The sequence below is a fragment of the Ranitomeya imitator genome, chromosome 3 (genome assembly GCF_032444005.1).
Source record: "Ranitomeya imitator isolate aRanImi1 chromosome 3, aRanImi1.pri, whole genome shotgun sequence".
NCBI lineage: Eukaryota > Metazoa > Chordata > Amphibia > Anura > Dendrobatidae > Ranitomeya > Ranitomeya imitator.
Genome location: NC_091284.1, coordinates 198,044,019 through 198,066,443, shown reverse-complemented (window position 1 = coordinate 198,066,443; position 22,425 = coordinate 198,044,019). Strand labels below are relative to the sequence as shown.

The 22,425-nt window shown below is 44.5% G+C and overlaps 1 protein-coding gene across 2 annotated transcripts in view; it reads left to right on the top strand.

The window, feature by feature from the left end:
- Positions 1 to 15,561, top strand: part of RHOC (ras homolog family member C) — a 79,387-nt gene extending 63,826 nt beyond the window's left edge. For both annotated transcript variants that reach the window (XM_069761741.1, XM_069761739.1), the window contains 4 exons: positions 3,614 to 3,771; positions 6,272 to 6,392; positions 7,886 to 8,016; positions 13,381 to 15,561. In XM_069761741.1, coding sequence (XP_069617842.1) covers positions 3,616 to 3,771; positions 6,272 to 6,392; positions 7,886 to 8,016; positions 13,381 to 13,554 — 582 coding nt within the window. In that variant the 5' untranslated portion in view covers positions 3,614 to 3,615 and the 3' untranslated portion in view covers positions 13,555 to 15,561. The remainder of the gene's footprint in view (positions 1 to 3,613; positions 3,772 to 6,271; positions 6,393 to 7,885; positions 8,017 to 13,380) is intronic.
- Positions 15,562 to 22,425: the final 6,864 nt, after the last annotated feature.

Here is a 22,425-nt window from a genome sequence, read left to right as displayed (position 1 = left end):
GGTGGATCTGCATTCCAGGATGAAGTGCGTTATGGGGTTGGACGTATAGAAAAAGTATTTTAGCCACAATGCCCTGCTCCATTCCTGTTCTTCCTCCCTACGGCTATGTTACGATGTGGTTTAGCTGGATGGTGCACTTGGTTTTCCGAGTTCTCAGCTGTTCTGAGCCCAGAACTGTGTTGGCTGTAGACGGCCAAGTGGAGTTACTGCAGGAAAAGATGGAGTCACAGCTGACAGTGGAGAGGAACTTAATCTGCATTGTGAGAAAAAAGTGTCATCAGGAGTTTAGCTTCAGCTGGTCACAATACTGAAATAATCATCCGCTATCCTGCCCTGCTCCTCAAGGCTAGGACCGCGTCTTGTGCCGTGCAACATTACGATTGCAATGTCTCACCGTGACCTCTGTTCACAGCTAATGGTTGTCAGTGGGGTCAACAAGACCTCTCATAGCCACAATGCAAGAACCCAACCCTCTTGTCACATGAAAGTTGCATGCATATTGTCTTCTCTAAAATAATCATGTGACAGGAATTTTTATAAAAGTTTTTTTTGTTGCATGACAAGTCTGAGAATTGCAGTCACATGACTTGAAAAATCTGTCACCAGATTGAATTCTTGCTCTTTATTTCATTCCTGCTGCTCTCCCAAGAAGTTTTTTTTTTTCTTTTTGTTTAAATCCAACATTTTGTACCAGAGACACCGGTCTTTTTAGATTTGGTGTTTAATTTTTATGGACTTTCCAAGGGGGCGTGACTTTTTATCTTGTCTGATTGCATGATTACCTTGAGAGCCACACTTCCTTCGTAAAGGGCACAAAACTAAAGGGCACTAAATAAAAAGGCCCTGATATCTGGAACCGTATGGCGGATTTTTAACATAAAACCGAACACTCAGGAGAGCAGCGGGAACACGCCAGGAGAAACTGCCCAATTTTGATCTGGAAACTCATACTCTTTAAGATCCTGTCTTGTTCTGGCCTAAAGCTGCGCGATCAGATAGTCTGAGTGTATAAGATTCTAATTTGGATAGAGGGTGAGGAGTATGCGCGGGTGCTGGTGCAGGAGCGAACGTAAGGTCTTGAGCACCGAATCGTGGGCACCTTGCCTCAAAGTGTGACATAAACAAATTGGCGCACGGCATAATGTAATTTCTTGAAGGAAGTCATACTACTTTAGAAAACCCAAGGTTTTTTGTTTCCTGAATGACAACTGTATAGAAGAGTTATACCTGACCTTGACTTGTGTAGTGAATAGCCACACTTGCATAATATCTAGACACGTGATACGGTGCCCAGGAAGTGGGTTTAATGAAGAATAAAAAAGTTCAAAAATTTAAACTTAAACTGATTTTTGCTGAGGTTTTGTGGAATCCCGCCCACATCACTGGCCGCTTTCTGCTTTATTTTAAAGTATAGATCTAAAGCTCCAATCAGTGGTGGGGGGAGTGGCTGGACTATTCGGCAGCAGCTGCACTAGTCCTCTATTGATGATCTCCTGCAGATAAAGCAGTGATTTTTATCAAAACTACACCAAGCAGACCAGTAAGTGACACATCGCTGGTATCAGGGTCTCTGTCCCTAAATTATGCTGTTCTCAGCTTAGGTAGTGAAAGCCTCGTAACAGGTTTCCTTTAAAGTTGAAAGAAGACTGTTAATCTTGTTAAACCTAGAACATAACATAACATATATTGATCTAGAGGAAGACAAAAACCCCATAAGGCTGATTCTAATTACCCATTATTAGGGGGAAGACATTCTGGACTCCACGTCTGCTTGGTTCCCTTGAAGGAGTAGCATTTCCGGTGTACAAAGCGCTGACATTTTATATTAATCTTACATGTGGGCATAGTCGTGCCACTGGCTTACACCGAAGAGCTGTGTCAACCAGACGAAAAACAACCAAAAGTTGGAAGATTTGTGCGCAACTCCCTGTTGCACAAAACTTGTGACTTTTCAAAGCTTTTCCGACTGTTTTGTCGTAAAATCTTTGAGCATGGGCCCATGGGGTGCAGTGCACTTATCGTAATGGAAAACTGGAACTCTGTCACTTATAGGCTATAGCAGAAAACTAATCTGCACCTGTCTCCAGATTTTGGGGGTCCTATGAGCCTTCTTTTTAGGTTGAAGTTGTCAATGGCCACCATATCTATAGAGGTGGAAAATTAACAGCGGCTGACCATGCATATGGTGTTCGGTCCATACATTTTTATGGATGTTATGGAAACCTATAAACCTGATTTGTGGGTGAGGGACACCACTTCTGAGGATAGGTGCAGGCACTGCATCTCAGACATTTATGGCATGTCATATGAATACCCTTTTAACCTCTTCACTACATGCGCATGTCCTGTCTCCCCCTTTTGATGTTGGCTCTGGCACTGAGCCCACATCTTTCCCGACATGTCAGCTGTTTTGAACAGCTGACATGTGCCCAGAACTCTGCGGGTGCAATCAGGACGGAAATCCCCGATGGGTTGGTATGACAACCAGAGGTCTCCTACAGACCTCTATGGTTGTCATTGCCAGCTTGCTATGAGCGCCACCTGGTGGTAGGTGCTCATAGCAAGTCAGCAATTCTGCAACAGTACATACAGGTGATCTGATCATGGGCTGAATGTAGCAGAGCCGATCGGGTTATGGCAGCTTCTAGTCTCCCATTTCGAGTTAAAGCAATAAAAAACAAAACAAAAAAAAAAACATACACATATTTGGGATCGCCGGGTTCAGAATCTCCTGATCAATATAAAAAAATTAACCCGATTGCTAAACAGCATAACTAGATAAAAGTCAAGATGCCAGTATTACTTTTTTTGGTCACCGCAACATTGCATTAAAATGCAATAATGGGCGATCAAAGGATCTTATCTACATCAAAATGGTATCAATAAAATGTAATCTCTGCGCACACAAAATAAGCAGTCACCCAATCCGAGATCACGGAAAATGGAGACGCTACGTGTCTCGGGAAAATGCCCCAATTTTTAATTTTAATTTTTTTTTTTTATAATCTCTGCGTTTTATTTTACCACTTAAATAAAAAAGAATGTAGACATGTTTGGTTTCTATGAACTCATAATGAACTGGAGATTCATACTGGCAGGTCAGATTTAGCATTTGGTGAACATGAAGAAGAAAATCCAAAAAAAGTTGTGGAATTGCACTTTTTTTTTTTTTTTTTTTTTTTTTTCAATTTCGCCGAACTTAGAATTTTTTCCCCCCTGTTTTTGAGTACACAATGTTGTAAAACTAATGGTGTCGTTCAAAAGTACGTGTCCCGCAAAAAAAAAAAAAAAATGCCCTCACACACCCATATTGACATAAAAATAAGTTATGGCTCTGGGGAAAAAGGGGAGCGAAAACAAGCGCAAAAATTAAAAAGTGCACCTTCTTGAAGGGGTTAAGTATCAATAGCATGGTAGAATTCCTTTTATTTTTCAGGGCTTCACATCCCCTCTTCATTTTACGCATAGTCCTCAGTCTAGTCTATGTCCGGTGGAGATAAAAATAAATGGATTGAGACAACTCTACAGCTTTTTCAGTTACTATGATTGACATGAGATTTTCCCATAATAGATGTAAACTATGAATAATTAAAATCCCTAATTCTCTCTGCAGGAATGGCAGCGATTCGGAAAAAGCTGGTAATTGTTGGAGATGGTGCATGCGGGAAAACCTGTCTCTTAATTGTGTTCAGCAAGGATCAGTTTCCGGAGGTGTATGTGCCAACAGTCTTTGAGAACTACATTGCCGATATTGAAGTGGATGGAAAACAGGTGAGAAACCAGAAATTCTACTGCCCAATAAGGCATGTGCTCCTCCTTGTACAGTCGTGGGCGAAAATGTTGGCACCCTTGACATTGTTCGAGAAAATAAAGTACGGCACTTCTCCCCGAATATTATTACAATTACACATTTAGTTATACACATGTTTATTTCCTTTATATGTTGTTCCATTACACACAAAGGAAATAAACGTGTATAACTGTGTAATGTTCTGGGAGAAATACATAATTTTCTCGAACAATTTCAAGGGTACGAACAATTTCGGCCATGACTGTGTGTCCGTTAGCTCTGTTGTGAATAATTGTTTTCTTACCGTTTTTTTTTTTTTTTTTCAGGGGGTGGGTGGGATCAAATTCCTTTATTCAGATGTGTTCAGTCATTATGATAGTACTGGCTGACCCCATGCCCTGCTACCAGTGGTAATAATGGTGTTGCTGAACACTATAAGTAAAGGATCTTGCAGAATTTACCAACACTTTTTTCCTTTTCACTTGTCAAACATGTTTAATCATCAAGACGCCCCAAGTGTCTTTAGATTTCCCAGTTTCTTGTATGTTTTATAAAAGCATTGCATACAGATACCTCCTTGATGTGGCATGCAATTCTCCATGATGAGAATAATAGAATACTTGGAGAAAATTTTTTTTTTTAAAAAAGCCTGGCTGTTATTATCATTTTTCAGGTTACCTCCTACCCACATTAGATTAAGTTTAACCAAACCTGATAATTTTAATGGGACTGACTAACCATCTAATATTTATTACAGTCTTCTGACTGTTGGACCAAGCGGCACGCGAGCTGTAGTCTGGGGCAGTAATTATCTCCTACTGATAAAACCTTTTATATTGAAACCGCACACAGCCTTGTGACATATTGTTGAAATCAGTGTCACAGCTCCTACTTCATGATGCCCTCAGATCACATAGCAAATACCTGCTGACAGATTCCCTTTTTAAACACCTGATCCTTTTTGTCCCCTTGGAGATTATTCGCCACAAGACGTTTTGCAGCACAGAACACCAACCTCTCCCTACTGAAAACACAAGAATGTTGGTCAAGCATAGGGTTCATGTGTATGGGGGAGTCTGGATGCATGGTTAACTGTCAGACGATTGAGCACAGCTATCAAAGTGGGGAGATTTGGCATCGTGCATTCCACAATTGATTTACCCTTGATTAACATGTAAACATCTCTTCGCCTTCTGGGTGTTTTTGGAGTATAATGGTAATATTACCCTGGATGGTCCAACAGGAATTGGCAAATGTGTAATGTTGGCAGAATTGGTTTTACCGTATATACTCGAGTATAAGCCGAGATTTTCAGCCCATTTTTTTGGGCTGAAAGTCCCCCTCTCGGCTTATACTCAAGTCATATACCGGGAGGTCGGCAGGTGAGGGGGAGCGGGGGCTGTGTAGTTATACTTACCTGCTGCGGCGCGGTCCCTGCAGTCCCTGGCTTCCCCGGCGCTGCAAATTCTTCCTGTACTGAGTGGTCGCATGGCACCGCTCATTACAGAAATGAATAGGCGGCTCCGCCTCCATAGGGGAGGAGCCGCATATTCATTGCTGTAAATGATCGGTAACTGTGACCGCTCAATTACAGGAAGAAGCTGCAGCGCCGGGGAAGCCAGGGACTGCAGGGACCGCACCGCAGCAGGTAAGTATACGGGGAGCGCAGCGCTGCGCGATATTTACCTGCTCCTCGCTCTGGTGCGGCTCCGTCTGCAGCGTCCTCTAGCAGTGACGCTCAGGTTAGAGGGCGCGGTGACGTAGTCAGTGAGCGCCCTCTGCTGAGCGTCAGTGCTGGAGACGGAGCCGCACGAGGAGCAGGTAAATATTGAAAGCGCTGGCGTCCTGAGCGAAGAGAGGTGAGTATGTGATTTATTTATTTATTTTTTATTGCAGCACCAGCAGCATTCTATATGGCACAGCATTATATATGGAGCATCTATGGGGCCATAATAAGGAGCATCTATGGGGCCATAATGAACGGTATAGAGCATTCCATATGGCACAGCTTTATGTGGAGCATCTATGGGGCCATAATGAACGGTGCAGAGCATTCTATATAGCACAGTTGTATATGGAGCATCTATGGGGCAATTATGAACGGTATGGAGCATCTATTTTTATTTTTGAAATTTACCAGTAGCTGCTGCATTTCCTACCCTAGGCTTATACTCGAGTCAATAAGTTTTCCCAGTTTTTTGTGGCAAAATTAGGGGGTTGGCTTATACTTGAGTATATACGGTAGTTCAGTCTTTGTATGTGTTTCTCCTATACACAAATCTTGGGTGAGCGTTTACATTTTAATTGCATGGCTCTTGGCCGGCTTGTTGAAATCTTCTTGGTATTTGTGCCAGTTATACAATCTGTATGCGCTAAATGCCGAGCACCTCTCAAGCTCCACTTTTCTCTTCATCCCTCCTGCTCGCTCCTAATCCTATAATCCTTCCTTCTGTGCGGACTAATTAGGTTATTTCAATGTAGGTGGAACTGGCTCTGTGGGACACAGCGGGACAGGAGGATTACGACCGACTGCGCCCACTCTCATACCCGGATACCGATGTCATTCTGATGTGTTTCTCCATTGACAGCCCAGACAGTTTAGGTAAGAGAATCCCTATATCAGTGTAACGACAGGGAAGAGATGATCTGAGGGGAATGCAGGGCCATTTATATCATTGCATTCTAACTATTTGGTGCAATGCACTTTTTTTTTATACCATTTTTGCCTTCTCTGAGTGATCCATTGTCCTTTCCCTACTGTGCCAAAAATAAAATAAGATAGATCTTAAATCATTGTTTCTCTGTTAGTATATGTTTCCACGGTCTGGAATGGCAGCGCTTTGGGCTCAGCGGACACCCGCCCCGTCCAAAGTGCTGCCGGCTTTTGTACGCACGGCGATTTCTCATGTGTTCATTGAACACAAGCGGAATCTCTGCATCCTATACATAGAACTGTGCTATTTATCTTGTGGAGACTGAGCATCTTGGCAAGATAAATAGACATGCTGTGGTCTATAAAGATGCGTTGCATGCGCGTATACACAGGTCTGCTGCCTGCGTCTTTTGAACGCATAGTGTAGATGGGATTTCATAAAATCCCCTCCACTATGCTGTAACATCTGGATGCTGTGGATCGGACACTGCAGCTGTATGCAGCATTAAATCTGCAGCAAATACGACACGTGGAAACATACCCTAAAAGGAGTACTATGGACAAAACTGATACTGTTATGCTGCTTGCATGCATTAAAGAGATTAATGCCATCAGCTTGCTGTAGTTTAAAAATACTAAAATCGATATGACTTTCTCTCCACTACACCAGCACCAGCTCTCAGCCGCTGCTCCCAGTGATTGTTTACAGCAGTGTTCCCCAACTCCGGACCTCAAGAGCCACCAACAGGTCATGTTTTCAGGATTTCCTTAGTATTGCACAGGTGATGCAATTATCACCTGTGCAATACTAAGGAAATCCTGAAAACATGACCTGTTAGTGGCTCTTGAGGACCGGAGTTGGGGAACACTGGTTTACAGGCTACAAGGGTGATGTCACGACTATAGTGCCATGTGACTGTTGCGGCCAATCACAGCCGCTTGTGTACATCGGCATTCCCGCTGAGACCATAGAGAAGTACTATCAAGTGCTGTAGTGTGGATATCTCCCCATGCAGCCTGTACAAAATCACATGGCGAGTTGGCGCTAGAGCCGGGAAGGGGTGAGTAACACTGATTTTATTAACTTCACCAAGCCGATGGGTTTAATAAATAGCGGAGCATTAAACTTGGATTCTCCTGTTTCTAGAACCCATGTCATGCATTACGACTTGAGGCCCTGTGCTAAGCATACCAGTGTGCCTCGGTCTAAAATTGGTCCTTGTTTAGTTTTATACTTTTTAGGATTTTGGTTCTGGGACATTTCATAGTCCGGGCATTTTGTAATTCTTCTTTGACATGAGACAAACTGAAAACAAGTAATGGACCAATGTGGTTGGAGCCTACTCTATTATGATGCCCCTTTTATGACATGGCATCAGTTTTACATAAATGCCTAAAAAATGTTTTTATTTCTTGTTTTTCCTTTTTTGTAAAAAAAACAGAAAACATTCCAGAGAAGTGGACTCCTGAAGTGAAACATTTCTGCCCTAATGTTCCTATCATTCTAGTCGGGAACAAAAAAGATCTTAGAAACGATGAGCACACCCGGAGGGAGCTGACAAAGATGAAACAAGTAAGTATGAAACAAAAAAAAAATCAGTCTGGTTGTTTAGACAATTTATGAAGCACATCAGAGAAAAATTTGACGTAAGCCAAATGTTAACAAACAAGATCAGTGCATCTTCAGCTGAATGATTTCATAGACGCAAGGAAAAGGAAAAGTTTCCTCCAGACAGGGTACATTTAACATTATGGCTAAATGAATTTTTTTTCACTTTTTAATTTTTTTTTACGCTGAACGTTTTATGAGGAAGAGAAGAAAATTAAAAAAAAAAATAGGTCACCAATTTGCACACTGTTGTAGGGGTGGTAGAAAGTCCAAAAAATAGGAATTTTGCAGGGTAAAGATTTCTGGATAAATATTGGTGTACTAGATGGTGGCCCGATTCCAACGCATTGGGTATTCTAGAATTTATATGTAGTTTTATTTGTGAAGATTTTAGAATAATACAATGAATATACTGAATTCAGCTGACCGGGTGCGACCAATTAGTGAAACGTGATTCAAATCCCGTGCCAATTCGCGGTTGGAATGCGCCTGTCGCTGATTGTTCGCGGCCGCCCACGCGGTATATTGCACAGCCCACGCGGTATATTGCACAGCCACCGTATTATATTGCACAGCCCATGCAGTATATAGCAATGTGGGCACCGTATCCCTGTTAAAAAAAAAAAAATTAGCTATATACTCACCCTCCGACGGCCCCCGGATCCAGCCCAGGCCTTTCCTGCTTCGTTCCCAAACGGCAATAACACGTGATGATGTAGCGGTCTCGCGAGACCGCTACGTCATCTCCGGTCATTGCCGCAATGCATTCTGGGGACCGGAGCGGGAAAGGCCTGGGCTGGGATCCGGGGGTTGAGTATATAATGATTTTTTATTATTTTTAACATTATATGTTTTTACTTTTGATGCTGCATAGCGAAAAAACCGCAACATGTGCACACAGCCTGAGGCAGTCCGGTTAACGCTATGTGGGCGCTGACTGGGGGGGAGGGAGGGGCCAATTCGTGGCCGGACTGCGCCCGTTGCTAATTGGTCGTGGCCTTGGGCCGCGACTAATCAGCGACGTGGGATGTCCGAGACAGACGTAAGTGACCCTTAAACAATTACGGTATATAGTAGGTTACAAAGAAGTATGGGAACCTGCTTCACTTTGAATAATGCAGGTGTCGGTGGGGTTTGAGTCAGAAAGATGCTGTGGTGTGCATAATAGCCATCAGCGTGACGACAGTATGTTTAATAATGGGTGGTCAGTGGAAGACCTTAATTTGTTAATAAGAGGGTTTTTAAGTCTTTCAAAGGTTTATAAAGATGATGATGATGACGACAACATGTACAGACAATAAATTCAGTACAAGTTAAGACAATTTAAACAGTGACATTAAGGTACCGTCACATTTAGCGACGCTGCAGCGATCCAGACAACGATCCCGATCGCTGCAGCGTCGCTGGAGAGCTGTCACACACAGCTCTCCAGCGACCAACGATGCCGGTCCCCTGGTAATCAGGGTAAACATCGGGTTACCAAGCGCAGGGCCGCGCTTAGTAACCCGATGTTTACCCTGGTTACCAGCGTAAACGTAAAAAAAAAAACCACTACATACTTACCTTCCGCTGTCTGTCCTCCGGCGCTCTGCTTCTCTGCACTCGGCGCTCTGCTTCTCTGCACTGACTGTGAGCGCCAGCCGGAAAGCACAGCGGTGACGTCACCGCGGTGCTCTGCTTTCCGGCTGGCCGGCGCTCACAGTGCAGAGAAGCACAGCGCCGGGGGACAGACACCGGAATGTAAGTATGTAGTGTTTGTTTCTTTTTTTACGTTTACGCTGGTAACTAGGGTAAACATCGGGTTACTAAGCACAGCCCTGCGCTTAGTAACCCGATGTTTACCCTGGTTACCAGTAAAGACATCGCTGAATCGGCGTCACACACGCCGATTCAGCGATGTCTGCAGGGAGTCCAGCGACTAAATAAAGTTCTGGACTTTCTGCTCCGACCAATGATGGCACAGCAGGATCCTGATCGCTGCTGCCTGTCAAACTCAACGATATCGCTAGCCACGACGCTGCAACGTCACGGATCGCTAGCGATATCGTTGTGTGAAGGTACCCTTAGGAGTGAGGTCCCTGCTCACAAGTTTACAATCTACAAGGAAATGGGGGGAACACAATAGGTGAAAAGTGCTTGTTATTTCAGGTCTGGCAATTATAATAGGGATTTTCATATAAAGCTGCATGATCCGGTCATCAGCCCGTGTGTTTAAGTGCAAGAGTCAAGCATCATGTGCATGGAGGGTGTGGAGACAGATGAATAGTAGGGTGCAGATTCAGAATAATATTTGGAAGGAGGGAACAGGGCAAGTTAGTTTACTGAGTAGTTGATGTGGTAGGCTTGTCTGAAGAGATGGATTTTTAAAGTGCGCTTGAATAGGTCGGGGCTAGGTATCAATCTGATCGTCTAGGGAAGTGCATTCCAGAGAGCTGGCGCAGCACGAGAGAAGTCTTGGAGTTGGAGATGTGAGGTTCGGATTACAGGGGATGTTAGCCTTAGGTCATTTGTAGAACGGAGGGCACGTGTAGGGCGATAGACAGAGATGAGAGAGGAGATATAAGGCAGTGTAGAACTGTGGAGAGCTTTGTGGGTGAGAGAGATGAGTTTATACTGGACCCTGTAGCGAATGGGTAGCCAGTGTAATGACTGGCACAAGATGTAGGCATCGGTGAAGCTGCTGGACAGAAATGACCTTGGCTGGCGCATTCAAGATGGATTGGAGAGGCGAAAGTTTGGTAAGAGGGAGACCGATCAGAAGAGAGTTGCAGTAGTCCAGACGAGAATGAATAAGAGCGACAGTAAGAGTCTTAGCAGTTTCAAAGGTGAGAAAAGGTTGGATTCTGGAGATATTTTTAAGATGCAGGTGACAGGAGCGAGTGAGTGATCGGATATAGGGAGTAAAGGAAAGTTCGGTGTCGAATATGACCCCCAAGACAGCAGGCACGCTGCTTGGGAGTTATGGTTGAACCCTCCAGGGTAATTTCGATGTTGGGTAGAGTGAGGTTAGTAGAAGGGAGAAACACAAGTAGTTCAGTTTTGGAGAGATTTAGTTTCAGATAGAGGGAGGACATGATGTTAGAGACAGCAGACAGACAATCCTTGGTATTTTTAATTAGGGTAGGGGTGATGTCAGGGGAAGAAGTGTATAATTGGGGGTCATCAGCATAGAGATGTTACTGGAACCCAAATCTGATGATTGTTTGTCCAATAGGGGCAGTGTATAGAAAAGGAGGGGGCCTAGGACTGAGCCCTGCGGAACCCCAATAGTAAAGGGACGAGGAGAGGAAGAGGAGCTGGCAAAAGATACAGTGAAGGAGCGGTCAGAGAGGTAGGAGGAGAGCCAGGAGAGGGCTGTCCTTGAGGCCTAAGGAGCCGAGCATAGTGAGAAGGAGCTGGTGATCCACAGTATCAAATGCGGCAGATAGATCCAGAAGAATCGGCAGAGAGCAATGACCTTTGGATTTAGCTGTTATTAGATCATTAGAGACTTTAGTGAGGGCAGTTTCAGTGGAGTGTCCGCAATTAACCAACTATTCTGACTATTTAGCCGGAAACTTAAGTCTAGCAAAGTTGAGCAAATATCCCTTGCTATAATGTTTCTCAAGCTCTCTTGAAACAAAAAAAAGTTAGTGTTTGGTCTGAAGTCTGTTACATGCCATGTCAGCACCTAGACATGAATTAGAATTCTTAACTATGGAACAAATCGGAAACGTTGCGGCAAATAGGGAAGTTTCGGACGCTGATCTTGGAAATAACCGTGAAACAGTCAATATGCCTATCTAACTACAGGACCTATCTCAGTCTTGAGTATTTTGGCGACAGAATGTTGTGAGGTGTGTGTGTGTGTGTGTGTGCACAGTAGACCTTGGTTTTCTCACTGCTGGGGTCTGCTCCAGCAAAAAAAAAAAATCGGTGCGTACAGACAGATGTAGGGTTCCTCCAGCAGGTGAACAGTACTGCTGAAAACTGTTACTTGACTCCTCAGCGACTTCCAACATTTCACACTAGGTCCCGGCCTTTTCTGTCTCTGCAGCATTTCTGATAGAAATCTCCCATCTCGACAGAATCTGGTCACGGATACGATCAGCACCACTCTCTCATCCTGGTGGGATGCTTTCACAAGCGGATGTTGCAGGGTTCCTCATTGGCATGTCCTCCCTCTGTCCTTAACTGACAATTGTATCCAAGATTGCTGCACTTCCACTTCCTGTGATCCACATCCTCCCCCGCTTAGATCTTCACCCCTGTACCAAGCAGGGCATTGATGCATCAAAACTTCAGTTTGTCGTCACTGGGAATCACTTTTAATATGGGACTGATCAGTGCATATCAAAATTGATTTATTTTCTAAACTCTTGGGTGTTTTTACACAGAATACATATCTATTATAATCTTTCCGTTCTACTTGGCGAACGGACCCTGGTGGCTGAATAACTGAACATTACTTCAGATGATTACTTATTTACAACCGACACAGTATAATACTGATGCGGACACCGGTATACACATTTATAGCACAATGGTGAGCCAACACACATCTCGCAGTTGCACCCCCACCGACCTGATATTAATGACTTCTCATTAGGATTGTTCATCAACATAAAAGTAATGTACATCTGCTTTAAGAAAGATCATGCAAGTTCGTTTTCCACATACTTGATTTTCTCCATGGAGGTCTCCGGGGGTAACGTAGTGCCAGGCCAGGGTAAGGAAACTCAAATGCCATGCAGTGATCCTCTAAGAAAATATGCAAATTTTCTTTAGAGAAGAGCACTTGAACTCTAGTGACACCTATTGGGGGTAGCAAATCTAAAATTGAATATTAACCCTTTAAGAAACCTTACCCCTTGGCTTGGGATATATCAATGCAGACTTGTTTCTTTGCACTGAGGAAGGGCAAACAGGATAAAAGCTAAAGCCGACACGCATTTCAGGCTTAGTCATGTGCCATGGCTCGTTAATGGATCATTACTGATTTCCAGGTGGTATGTTCGATAGGTGGCACTAGAGTTCAAATCCTCCTCCTCTCTATAGAGGCTGTTCTAAGTTCCCACGGGGAAAGATTTACCAGCAAAGGTTTTTAGTAGCTGATCACCCTCTTAATTATAAATGCCACAATTGTGTTGTGTGAGCTGCTTAGTTAATTTTTTTTTTTCTCTCTCAATACAGAGTGGTGACGTTTATATCCGGATTTTTGCTTGGGCATTGCTTAAGATAAATGTAGATGCTCAAAAGCTTGATAAGAGATGCGTTCAGTACATGTAAGATGATAGACATATATTTATATTCACACAATAAATTCATTAATTTGCTTGTGTGCCACAGGAGCCTGTTAAACCAGAAGACGGAAGAGAAATGGCCAATAGAATTAACGCCTTTGGTTATCTGGAATGTTCTGCTAAGACCAAAGATGGAGTCCGGGAAGTGTTTGAAATGGCAACACGGGCAGCTCTGCAGGTCCGAAAACACAGGAAGAAGCAGCGTTGCTCAATCCTATAAGTAACGTCTTAGAACCTTTTTGGAAAGAAGATTAGAAGAACAGAGAGTAGCTTCTTTTGCTGCTGCACCACCTGCTATACAATGCCAGAGACTTCAGTAGCAAAGAGCTATATGCACCATTTGTACTGTACATGTATGTATCCTTGGTTTTGTTTCATTTTTCTCCACATAAACGTCTATATAGAGTTAGGCACGAGTGAAACTGTGGAAAAAATCGGCACAAAGTTTCGAATGTATATGCAGTGCCTCCTTCTCTACCCATACAATCTATACACCTAAACAATCCTGTTTTGTAAGTAAAAAGCACATGTGGGATTCTGGGAGTTACTTGTTTGTTTTTTGTGCCATATTGTGTTTTTGGAATCTTTTTAACTTATTCTACTTTCTGAATTTCCCCTTCCAAAATGGCTTACCAGACATAACAGCAAGGAATCAACACTGGAAATGAGCGTTTGAGCTTGAGGGGGTTAGCTGTACTTGCATAGCACAATATGATAAATGGCAAGTTGCACGATCCCGTTACCCAAGTCATGGTTTACACTATTTTAATTTCATATCCTCCCAGCTGAGACTCATGTAGTTGTCACCCAATTATTTCTTCCCTACTTTTATCTTTCCTACCTGCTTCTTTGCAGTCCTCCAGCCCTTAGCTCTAATGTGCCCATTTTTTTCCAGACCCACAAAATGGCCTTACAAACCCTACAGACAATGTTAGTTTTGTATACTGGTCGTAACCGTCTTGTGCTAATAAAAGTCCAGACTTTAACAAGAAGCGATTGTTACGTTCTAACATGCCCACATAGCAATCTTGTGACATGTGCAAGTGGTCCAAGACCAACTGGGGCCCCACAGACCAGAAACTGGACCGGAAATTGAATGTGAACATGGAGCTTGTTCATCTTTCCCATTTTTTTTATTTTTTTTTCCAGGTCTGCAACCACAACAATCTTGTAGGTCTGTTCTTATTTTTATGCTTATTCCTGTGCCCCAATCTTTTCCTTATTCTAACTTAACATGTGTGCCAACTTTGCAGTGTCTCTGTGGGCCCTCCTGTCATGTAGTAGCATATACTCTTTATGCGTTTAGTAAACCAATAAGGCTGGGGATACACGGCCGCTTTGGGTGTGACTAGATAGCTATATTTGGCTTCTACATCGCAGCGCAATACAAGTGAATGGGGTCGCAGTGCAACGCTGAGGTACCATGACAAGTAAGTCTCAAGGTCCTACTGCATGAGACATTTTGTGACCGGCCATGGTCGTAGTACCCTCGGGATCGAGCCCATTTATTCCTATTGCACTGTGATGGAGCAGCGACAGCTAGTAAACTTTGGCCGTTTGACATGTCTCGGATAGTCACCATGTAGTCCTAGCCCAAAAACTGCTTTTTGTGTGTTACTGGGAACTTGGCACAATACCACTGCACAAGGGTATTTTATTTGTATTTAATAAGAGTATGTGAATACTGGGGATTTGTGTGGTGAAAGGGACAAATCCCATAGTCCTGGTAATAAGGCACAATTGGAACCATGTACTTCATGGTTAATCTACCAGCAGATAATTTTCCGTAGTATTGGAGGGGATTTTTTTTTTTTTTTTTTTTTTCAAGCAGTGTATTATATTCTAATGTGTACTCCCTACTCAAATCCTCCCCCTACACTATTGCTAACTAATGCACTTGCTATACACCAGCATTTTTGATAAATGTTATTACCAATTTGCAGAACCCACCGATCTACTGTGCTTTGTCTACTGAAATTTTTTTTGTTTTTTGTACATCCTTTGTAAAGCAAAAATCAGATCAGCTTTACTTTTTCTCATGACCTTCAGCTTGTGTTCAACATTTCTGCTTTTTAAAATTCCTTTATAAAAAGTGTACAATTATAAGCTTTTTTCTTTGTCTGTTTTTGTATTCTGTTCTCTGCCTGACTGCCTGTAAACATTGGAATTTGACACACGTGACTTTTCGAATGTAAAAAAGAACAATAAACACATTTACAATGAGAAAGTACATGTCAAATGGTATTTTGATTTGATTGTTTGCTCTTGGATGGGAAGGGAGAAGGACTTTTTTTTTTTTTTTTTAATTTAGGTGGTAAAACAAGTTTTAGATGCTTATGGCCCACCAATCGTGCATTTCTCATCCAAGTGTTCTTTAAGTGACCAAGTGAATTTTGTACTTTGTGACCAGGCCAATTTTTACAATGCTGACCACTGTCCCTTTATGAGGTTATAGCGCTGATTCTGAGCATGTTTTTTCCTGACATATCGTACTTCATGTTAAAGGTAAAATTTATTCGTTATGACTTGCGTTTTATTTATGAAAAAAAACAAATCTGCCAAAAATGTTTAAAATTTTGCAATGTCAAAATTTTAATTTGTGCCCTTAACCCCCAAGGGTGGTTTGCATGTAAATGACCGAGCCAATTTTTAAAATTCTGACCACTGTCCCTTTGAGGTTATAACTCTGGAATACTTGCATGGATCCCGGTGATTCTGACCATGTTTTCTCGTGACCTATTGTACTTCATGTTAGTGGTAAAATTTCCTTGTGAAAAAAAAAAAACGGAAATTTGGCGAAAACTTTGAAAATTTTGCAATTTTCCAACTTTGAGTTTTCATGCCCTTAAATCACAGAGATATGTCACACAAAATACTTAAATAAGTAACATTTGCCACATGTCTACTTTACATCAACACAAATTTGGAACCAAATTTTTTTTTTTGTTAGGGAGTTATAAGGGTTAAAAGTTAACTAGCAATTTCTCGTTTTTACAACACCATATTTTTATTTTTAGGGATCACCTCACATTTGAAGTCACTTTGAGGGGTCAATATGATAGAAAATACCCAAGTGTGACACCATTCTAAAAACTGCACCCCTCAAGGTGCTCAAAACCACATCCAAGAAGTTTATTAACCCTTCAGGTGTTTCACAGAAATTTTTGTGGAATTTTTAAACAAAAAAAATGAACATTTAACTTTTTTTCACAAAAAATTTACTGTATATACTCAAGTATAAGCCGAGATTCTCAGTCGCCCATGACAGCACTACCAGAGAGAGTGGATCCGCCCTTCAGGGACAGGAAACCTATAGGATAAAAGGGCGGTACCTCTCTCCTGCGTCAGTTTTGGTTTCCTGTCCCTGACAGGGAACCCTCTAGGATCGGTACCTGAAGATCCGTAGCCGGCCAGTCGAGCTATGACGGCGGGGAGGCCCCTGTCACAGCTGGTGTGGTGTCCGACGCTGCCACTTCTGGGTCCGAAGGGTCTGCAGAGTGTGCGGAGGGAAGCGCGGCCGCCTCCCCGGATTGGGGTAGGGGCTTCAGGGACCCGGTGTGCCTCAGGCGGCTCCATGCGGAGGCACTTCCTGATTCGGGGCGGGAGGCACCGTGTGTGAGGTGCACAAAGATGGCCGCCGCACCGAATCTAATGCGTTCTACTTCCGGGTCCCGGGCAGCGCGCATGCGCAGATGAAGACCAGCGCAAGCCAGATGCGCAAAAGATAAGATCCTCTGCCGGCACCCGCAGTACTCGCTCCAGCAGCCATTCCATGCCGCAGAGTAAAGCCTCCAGTATGGCTAACCAGCCGACACCACCGACTACAGATCTCATACAGGATCCTTTACCTCCTCCAGAACCGGTACCTTTGGCTGCACAAGATGGGTGAGTGATCTTCGTGAAAGTTCACCAAATTGGGGTCCCCTTTTCCGTTTATTTTTAGGCAAGAAAAAGAACGGAGAAAACTAAGCATAGGTCCTGTCCCCTATGCAGAAAACCCTTGGTGCAAAACTGGGATAAGAAATTGTGTGGTTCCTGTATAGGACAAGTCCTTTGAAGAAACCCCTAGTTTTGCCTCTGAATTACGATCCGTAATAAGATCAGAGGTAGAAACAGCATTTAAATCCCTTAAAGGGGAAGGGGTTAAAAAGAAAACACCTGTACCTTATTCTCACTCCGATTCCTCTAGTTCTGAAGAGGGTGTTTCAGACAGGCGGGGTTCATCCTCCTCCTCAGATTCTGAGAGCGGTGGTCGCCACTGCTTCCCCTTAGACGAAGTAGATGCCCTTTTGAAGGCTGTAAGATCGACCATGGGGGTCCTAGATCCACGTCCTGACAAAACAGTACAGGACATCATGTTTGGAGGCCTAGGCCAGAAAAAGCGCAGAGTCTTTCCACTTAACGAAAATGTTCAAGCTTTAATTAAAAAGGAGTGGGAGAAACCAGAAAGAAAGAATTCATCTGTGCCCTCCCTTAAAAGGAAGTATCCCTTCGAGGAAGTGTCTTCTACGTCATGGGATAAGGCCCCTAAACTTGACGTAGCAGTAGCTAAGGCTTAAAAAAAATTTGCGTTGCCCTTTGAGGACATGGGAACTCTGAAGGATCCCCTCGATAAAAGAGCCGATACCTTCCTTAAAGGGGCCTGGGAATCGGCAGGGGGATGTTTAAGGCCTGCAATAGCAGCCGCGTGTACTTCCAGATCTCTAATGATTTGGATAGACAACTTAGAGAAACAACTAAGAGATGGGGTATCTAGGAACAACTAAAATCTACGGTAAAACCTGGAAAAAGTTTGTCCACCTCTGGGGTAAGACTACAAGATGGGGTCCCAGTTGTTAAGATATTAGAATTTCTACAAAAAGGGTTAGATATGGGCCTCTCGGTGAGCACCTTAAAAGTGCAAATAGCGGCTTTAGGTGCATTATACAGTGAGAATATTGCCGCTAACCCATGGGTAACAAGGTTTATTAAAGCTGCTGTACGTTCTAAGCCCATAAACATTAAAAAAACTACCAACCTGGGACTTAAATTTAGTCTTGTCAGCTCTGACAGAACCCCCGTTTGAGCCCATAGATTCGATACCACTTAAAATCCTATCACTTAAGACGGCCCTTCTCACAGCTTTAACATCTGCCCGTAGAATAAGTGATCTCCAGGCTCTATCTGCAAATCCTCCCTTCACGCAAATCATGGATGATAGGGTAAAGGTACTGTCACATTTAGCGATGCTGCAGCGATATATTATTATTATTATTATTATTATACATTTTTATAGCGCCATTTATTCCATGGCGCTTTACATGTGAATACGGGGCAAATATAGACAAATACATTAAACATGAGCAGATAACAAGGCACACGAGTACATAAGGAGGGAGGACCCTGCCCGCGAGGGCTCACAGTCTGCAGGGGGTGGGTGAGGATACACTAGGAGAGGGAAGAGCTGGCTGTGCGGCTGTTCAGTAGGTTGAGGATCACTGCAGGCTGTAGGCTTGTCGGAAGAGATGAGTCTTCAGGTTCTTTTTGAAGGTTTCTATGGTAGGCGCAAGTCTGATGTGTTGGGGTAGAGAGTTCCAGAGTATGGGGGAAGCACGGGAGAAGTCTTGGATGCGGTTATGGGAAGAAGAGATGAGAGGGGAGTAGAGAAGGAGGTCTTGGGAGGATCGGAGGTCGCGTGTAGGTAGGTACCGGGAGACCATGTCACAGATGTATGGAGGAGACAGGTTGTGGATGGCTTTGTATGTCAGTGTGAGGGTTTTGAACTGGAGTCTCTGGGCGATAGGAAGCCAGTGAAGGGCTTGACACAGGGGAGAGGCTGGGGAATAGCGGGGGGACAGGTGGATTAGTCGGGCAGCAGAGTGTAGGATGGATTGAAGTGGTGCCAGAGTGCTAGAGGGGAGTCCAGAGAGTAGGAGGTTGCAGTAGTCGAGGCGGGAGATGATAAGGGCATGCACTAGCAACGAGCCGATCGCTGCAGTGTCGCTGTTTAGGTCGCTAGGAGACGTCAAACACTGGCAACAGCTGAGCGATGCAGGAGCGATCCAGTGACGTACTTATCGTTCTCACTGGTTGTTTGCTCCATTGAAAATCATTGCAGGCATCGTTGCTTTTGCTGTCAAACATGACAAATCACGCCGACCTGACGACCAAATAAAGTTCTGGACTTTCAGCGACGACCAGCGGTGTCACAGCAGGATCCTGATCGCTGCTGCGTGTCAAACACAACGAGATCGCTATCCAGGACGCTGCAACGTCACAGATCACTGTCGTTCTCGTTGAAAAGTTGTTCAGTGTGAAGGTACCTTAATACGAAGAACAGACCCCCCTTATCTACCCAAGGTTGCTTCCAATTTCCACAGGTCCCAGGAAATAATCCTTCTGCGCAAATCCTAAAAATAAGAAAGAGGAAAGATTCCACACATTAGATGTGAGAAGGTGTCCAATACATTACTTAGAATGCACCCAACAGCATAGGAAGGAAGAGTCTCTCTTTATCTGTTTTCAGGGACCTAGGAAAGGACTCAAAGCCTCCAAAAGCACTATAGCTCGCTGGGTAACTGATGCGATAGCCTTGGCGTACTCATCCACTGGAAACACAGTTCCTGAGGGGCTAAAAGCGCACTCTACAAGAGCTATGGTGACCTCCTGGGCCGGAAGGTCGGAGGTACCAATAGACAAAATCTGTAAGGCAGCCACCTGGTCATCACCTTCAACCTTTTTTCTCTTACCCCATGACGGCACTAACGAGAGAGAGGGATCCGCCCTCAGGGACAGGAAACCCACAGGTTAAAAAGGCGGGACCTCTCCTCCACCTCAGTTCGGTTTCCTGTCCCCGACGGGGATCCCACAGCTCACCATTCAGGAGTCCAGGGACCATCGGGCCGAGTTCAGGCAGCGGGGGGCCCTGCCACGGTCTCAGGTGGATTCCTCCCTGAAGGCGCGTTCCGGGGTCGGCGGGCCTCGTGGATATGCGCGGAGGGGAGGCAGTGAAGAGGTTACCGAGCCTGCCTCTTCTCTTTTCAATGGAGTGGTCGGTAATAGGTAGCGGCGGCTACCTGGAGGTTTCCTCCGCCGGTCCATGAGGCGCACAGGGGGTGGTGACGCCGGTCACCGACAAGCGGCAGGACGCAGGGTGCAGCGGCGGCTGCAGAAGCTCCGTCCCTCCTGTGAGCCGGCAAGTAGTGAGCGCGCGCGCGAGGTCCGGCAACTTACTGCGCAGGCGCGGGGGTCACTTCCGGGGTCGGCGCAAGGTACCTCTGGGTAAACCGGAAGTTACCTGGCGCCGCTCTGTCAGCATAAAAACCGGAAAAAAAGGGGCATACCGCTGCTCAGTAATTACCACCATGAGTGGAATAGAGCAGTCGGTGGAAGAAATTTCACAGGCCCCTGTGACAAAGAATCCGAAGGAGCGCCATTCGTCACGGAAACCTACGCAGCGCAGCAGCTCAGGATCCCAGCGCAGCAGAGGCTCTGGTGGATCCAGGAGGGAGACGGTGGTTCAAGTGGAGGAGGCATCCTCAAAGCCACAACCGGTATCTTCCTCACATTAGGAGGGTAAGTGACCTCCGTGAAAGTGTATATTCTAATAGGGGTTTATTGTTTCCTAGGGAAAGAAATGCCAAGGGAAAAGTAAACATAAAGTGTGCCCACTTTGTTCAGCAGATTTGCCAGATTCGTGGGTTAAAAAACTCTGTGCGTCATGTATTAGGAACACCATTAATGAGGAGACGCCGAGTTTCACATCTGAATTAAAAGACTTAATTAAAACCCAGGTGGCAGACGCACTAAAAAGCGTAAAAAACCGTAAAAGAAAACGTAAAGAAAAAACTCCAGATTACAGCTCCAGCGAGGGAGATAGCACGAGTGAGGATTCAGATAGCTCTACAGCTTCAGCATCCTCCTCCGCATCTTCAGAAAGCGGCCACAACTGTTTCCCAATAGATGAAACGGATGCACTGGTAAAAATGGTTAGGGCGACAATGGGCCTGGCGGACACTCGTTCCAAAAAATCCGTACAAGATCTAATGTTTAGTGGCCTGGAACAAAAGAAGTACAGAGTATTCCCATTAAACGAAAAAATACAAACCCTAATAAAAAAAGGAGTGGAAAAGACCAGACAAAAAAGTACTGTTGACACCCAAAAGGAAATACCCATTTGACGACCCAGCCTGCGCATCATGGGGAAAGGCGCCAAAATTAGACGTTGCCATTGCGAAAGCCTCCAAAAAATTCGCTCTGCCTTTTGAGGACATGGGAACCCTCAAGGATCCTATGGATAAAAAGGCCGATGTCTTTCTAAAGGGGTCCTGGGAGGCCGCCAGCGGGGGGCTAAAACCCGGTATAGCTGCTACTTGTACAGCGAGAGCTCTGATGGTCTGGCTAGATCATTTAGAGACTCAATTAAAAAATAAAACCCCGAGAGAGTCTATACTGGACTCAGTGTCAGCAATGAGAGGTGCCGCTGCGTATCTAGCAGATGCCTCAATAGACTCAGTTAGGCTGACGGCAAGATCAGCTTCTTTCTCAAATGCGGCTAGGAGAGCATTATGGCTGAAGTGCTGGCCGGGGGATCTGCAAACTAAAGCCAAGCTGTGTTCCATACCGTGTGAAGGGGAATATTTGTTCGGTCCCACCCTAGACGATGTCCTCGAAAAAGCGGTGGATAAAAAGAAAGCCTTTCCAGGATTCCCAAATCAGTCTTACAGGCGGCCCTTTCGAGGGAGAAGGTTCACACAAAGACGCCCCCCAAAAAACCAAAAGGAGGGGTGGGAAGACAGAAAATTCAAAAAAGGAGGGTTTATGTTTAACAAACCGGAGAATAAAAAACAGCCACAATGAGGGTGCGCCCCAGGTAGGAGGGAGACTGACTCACTTTCTTCAAACCTGGGAAAAAATTTCTGGAAGTGCCTGGACTTTAAACATCATAAAGACGGGCCTAAAACCAACCTTTCACACAATGCCACACAGTCAGTTTGTGGTTACACCACAAAGAAAGTCGGAGATCGAGCAACTGAGTATCCAGAGGGAAGTTCAGTCTTCTGGAAAAGAAAGTCTTACAGGAAGTTCCACAACAGGAAGAGACGAGGGGATT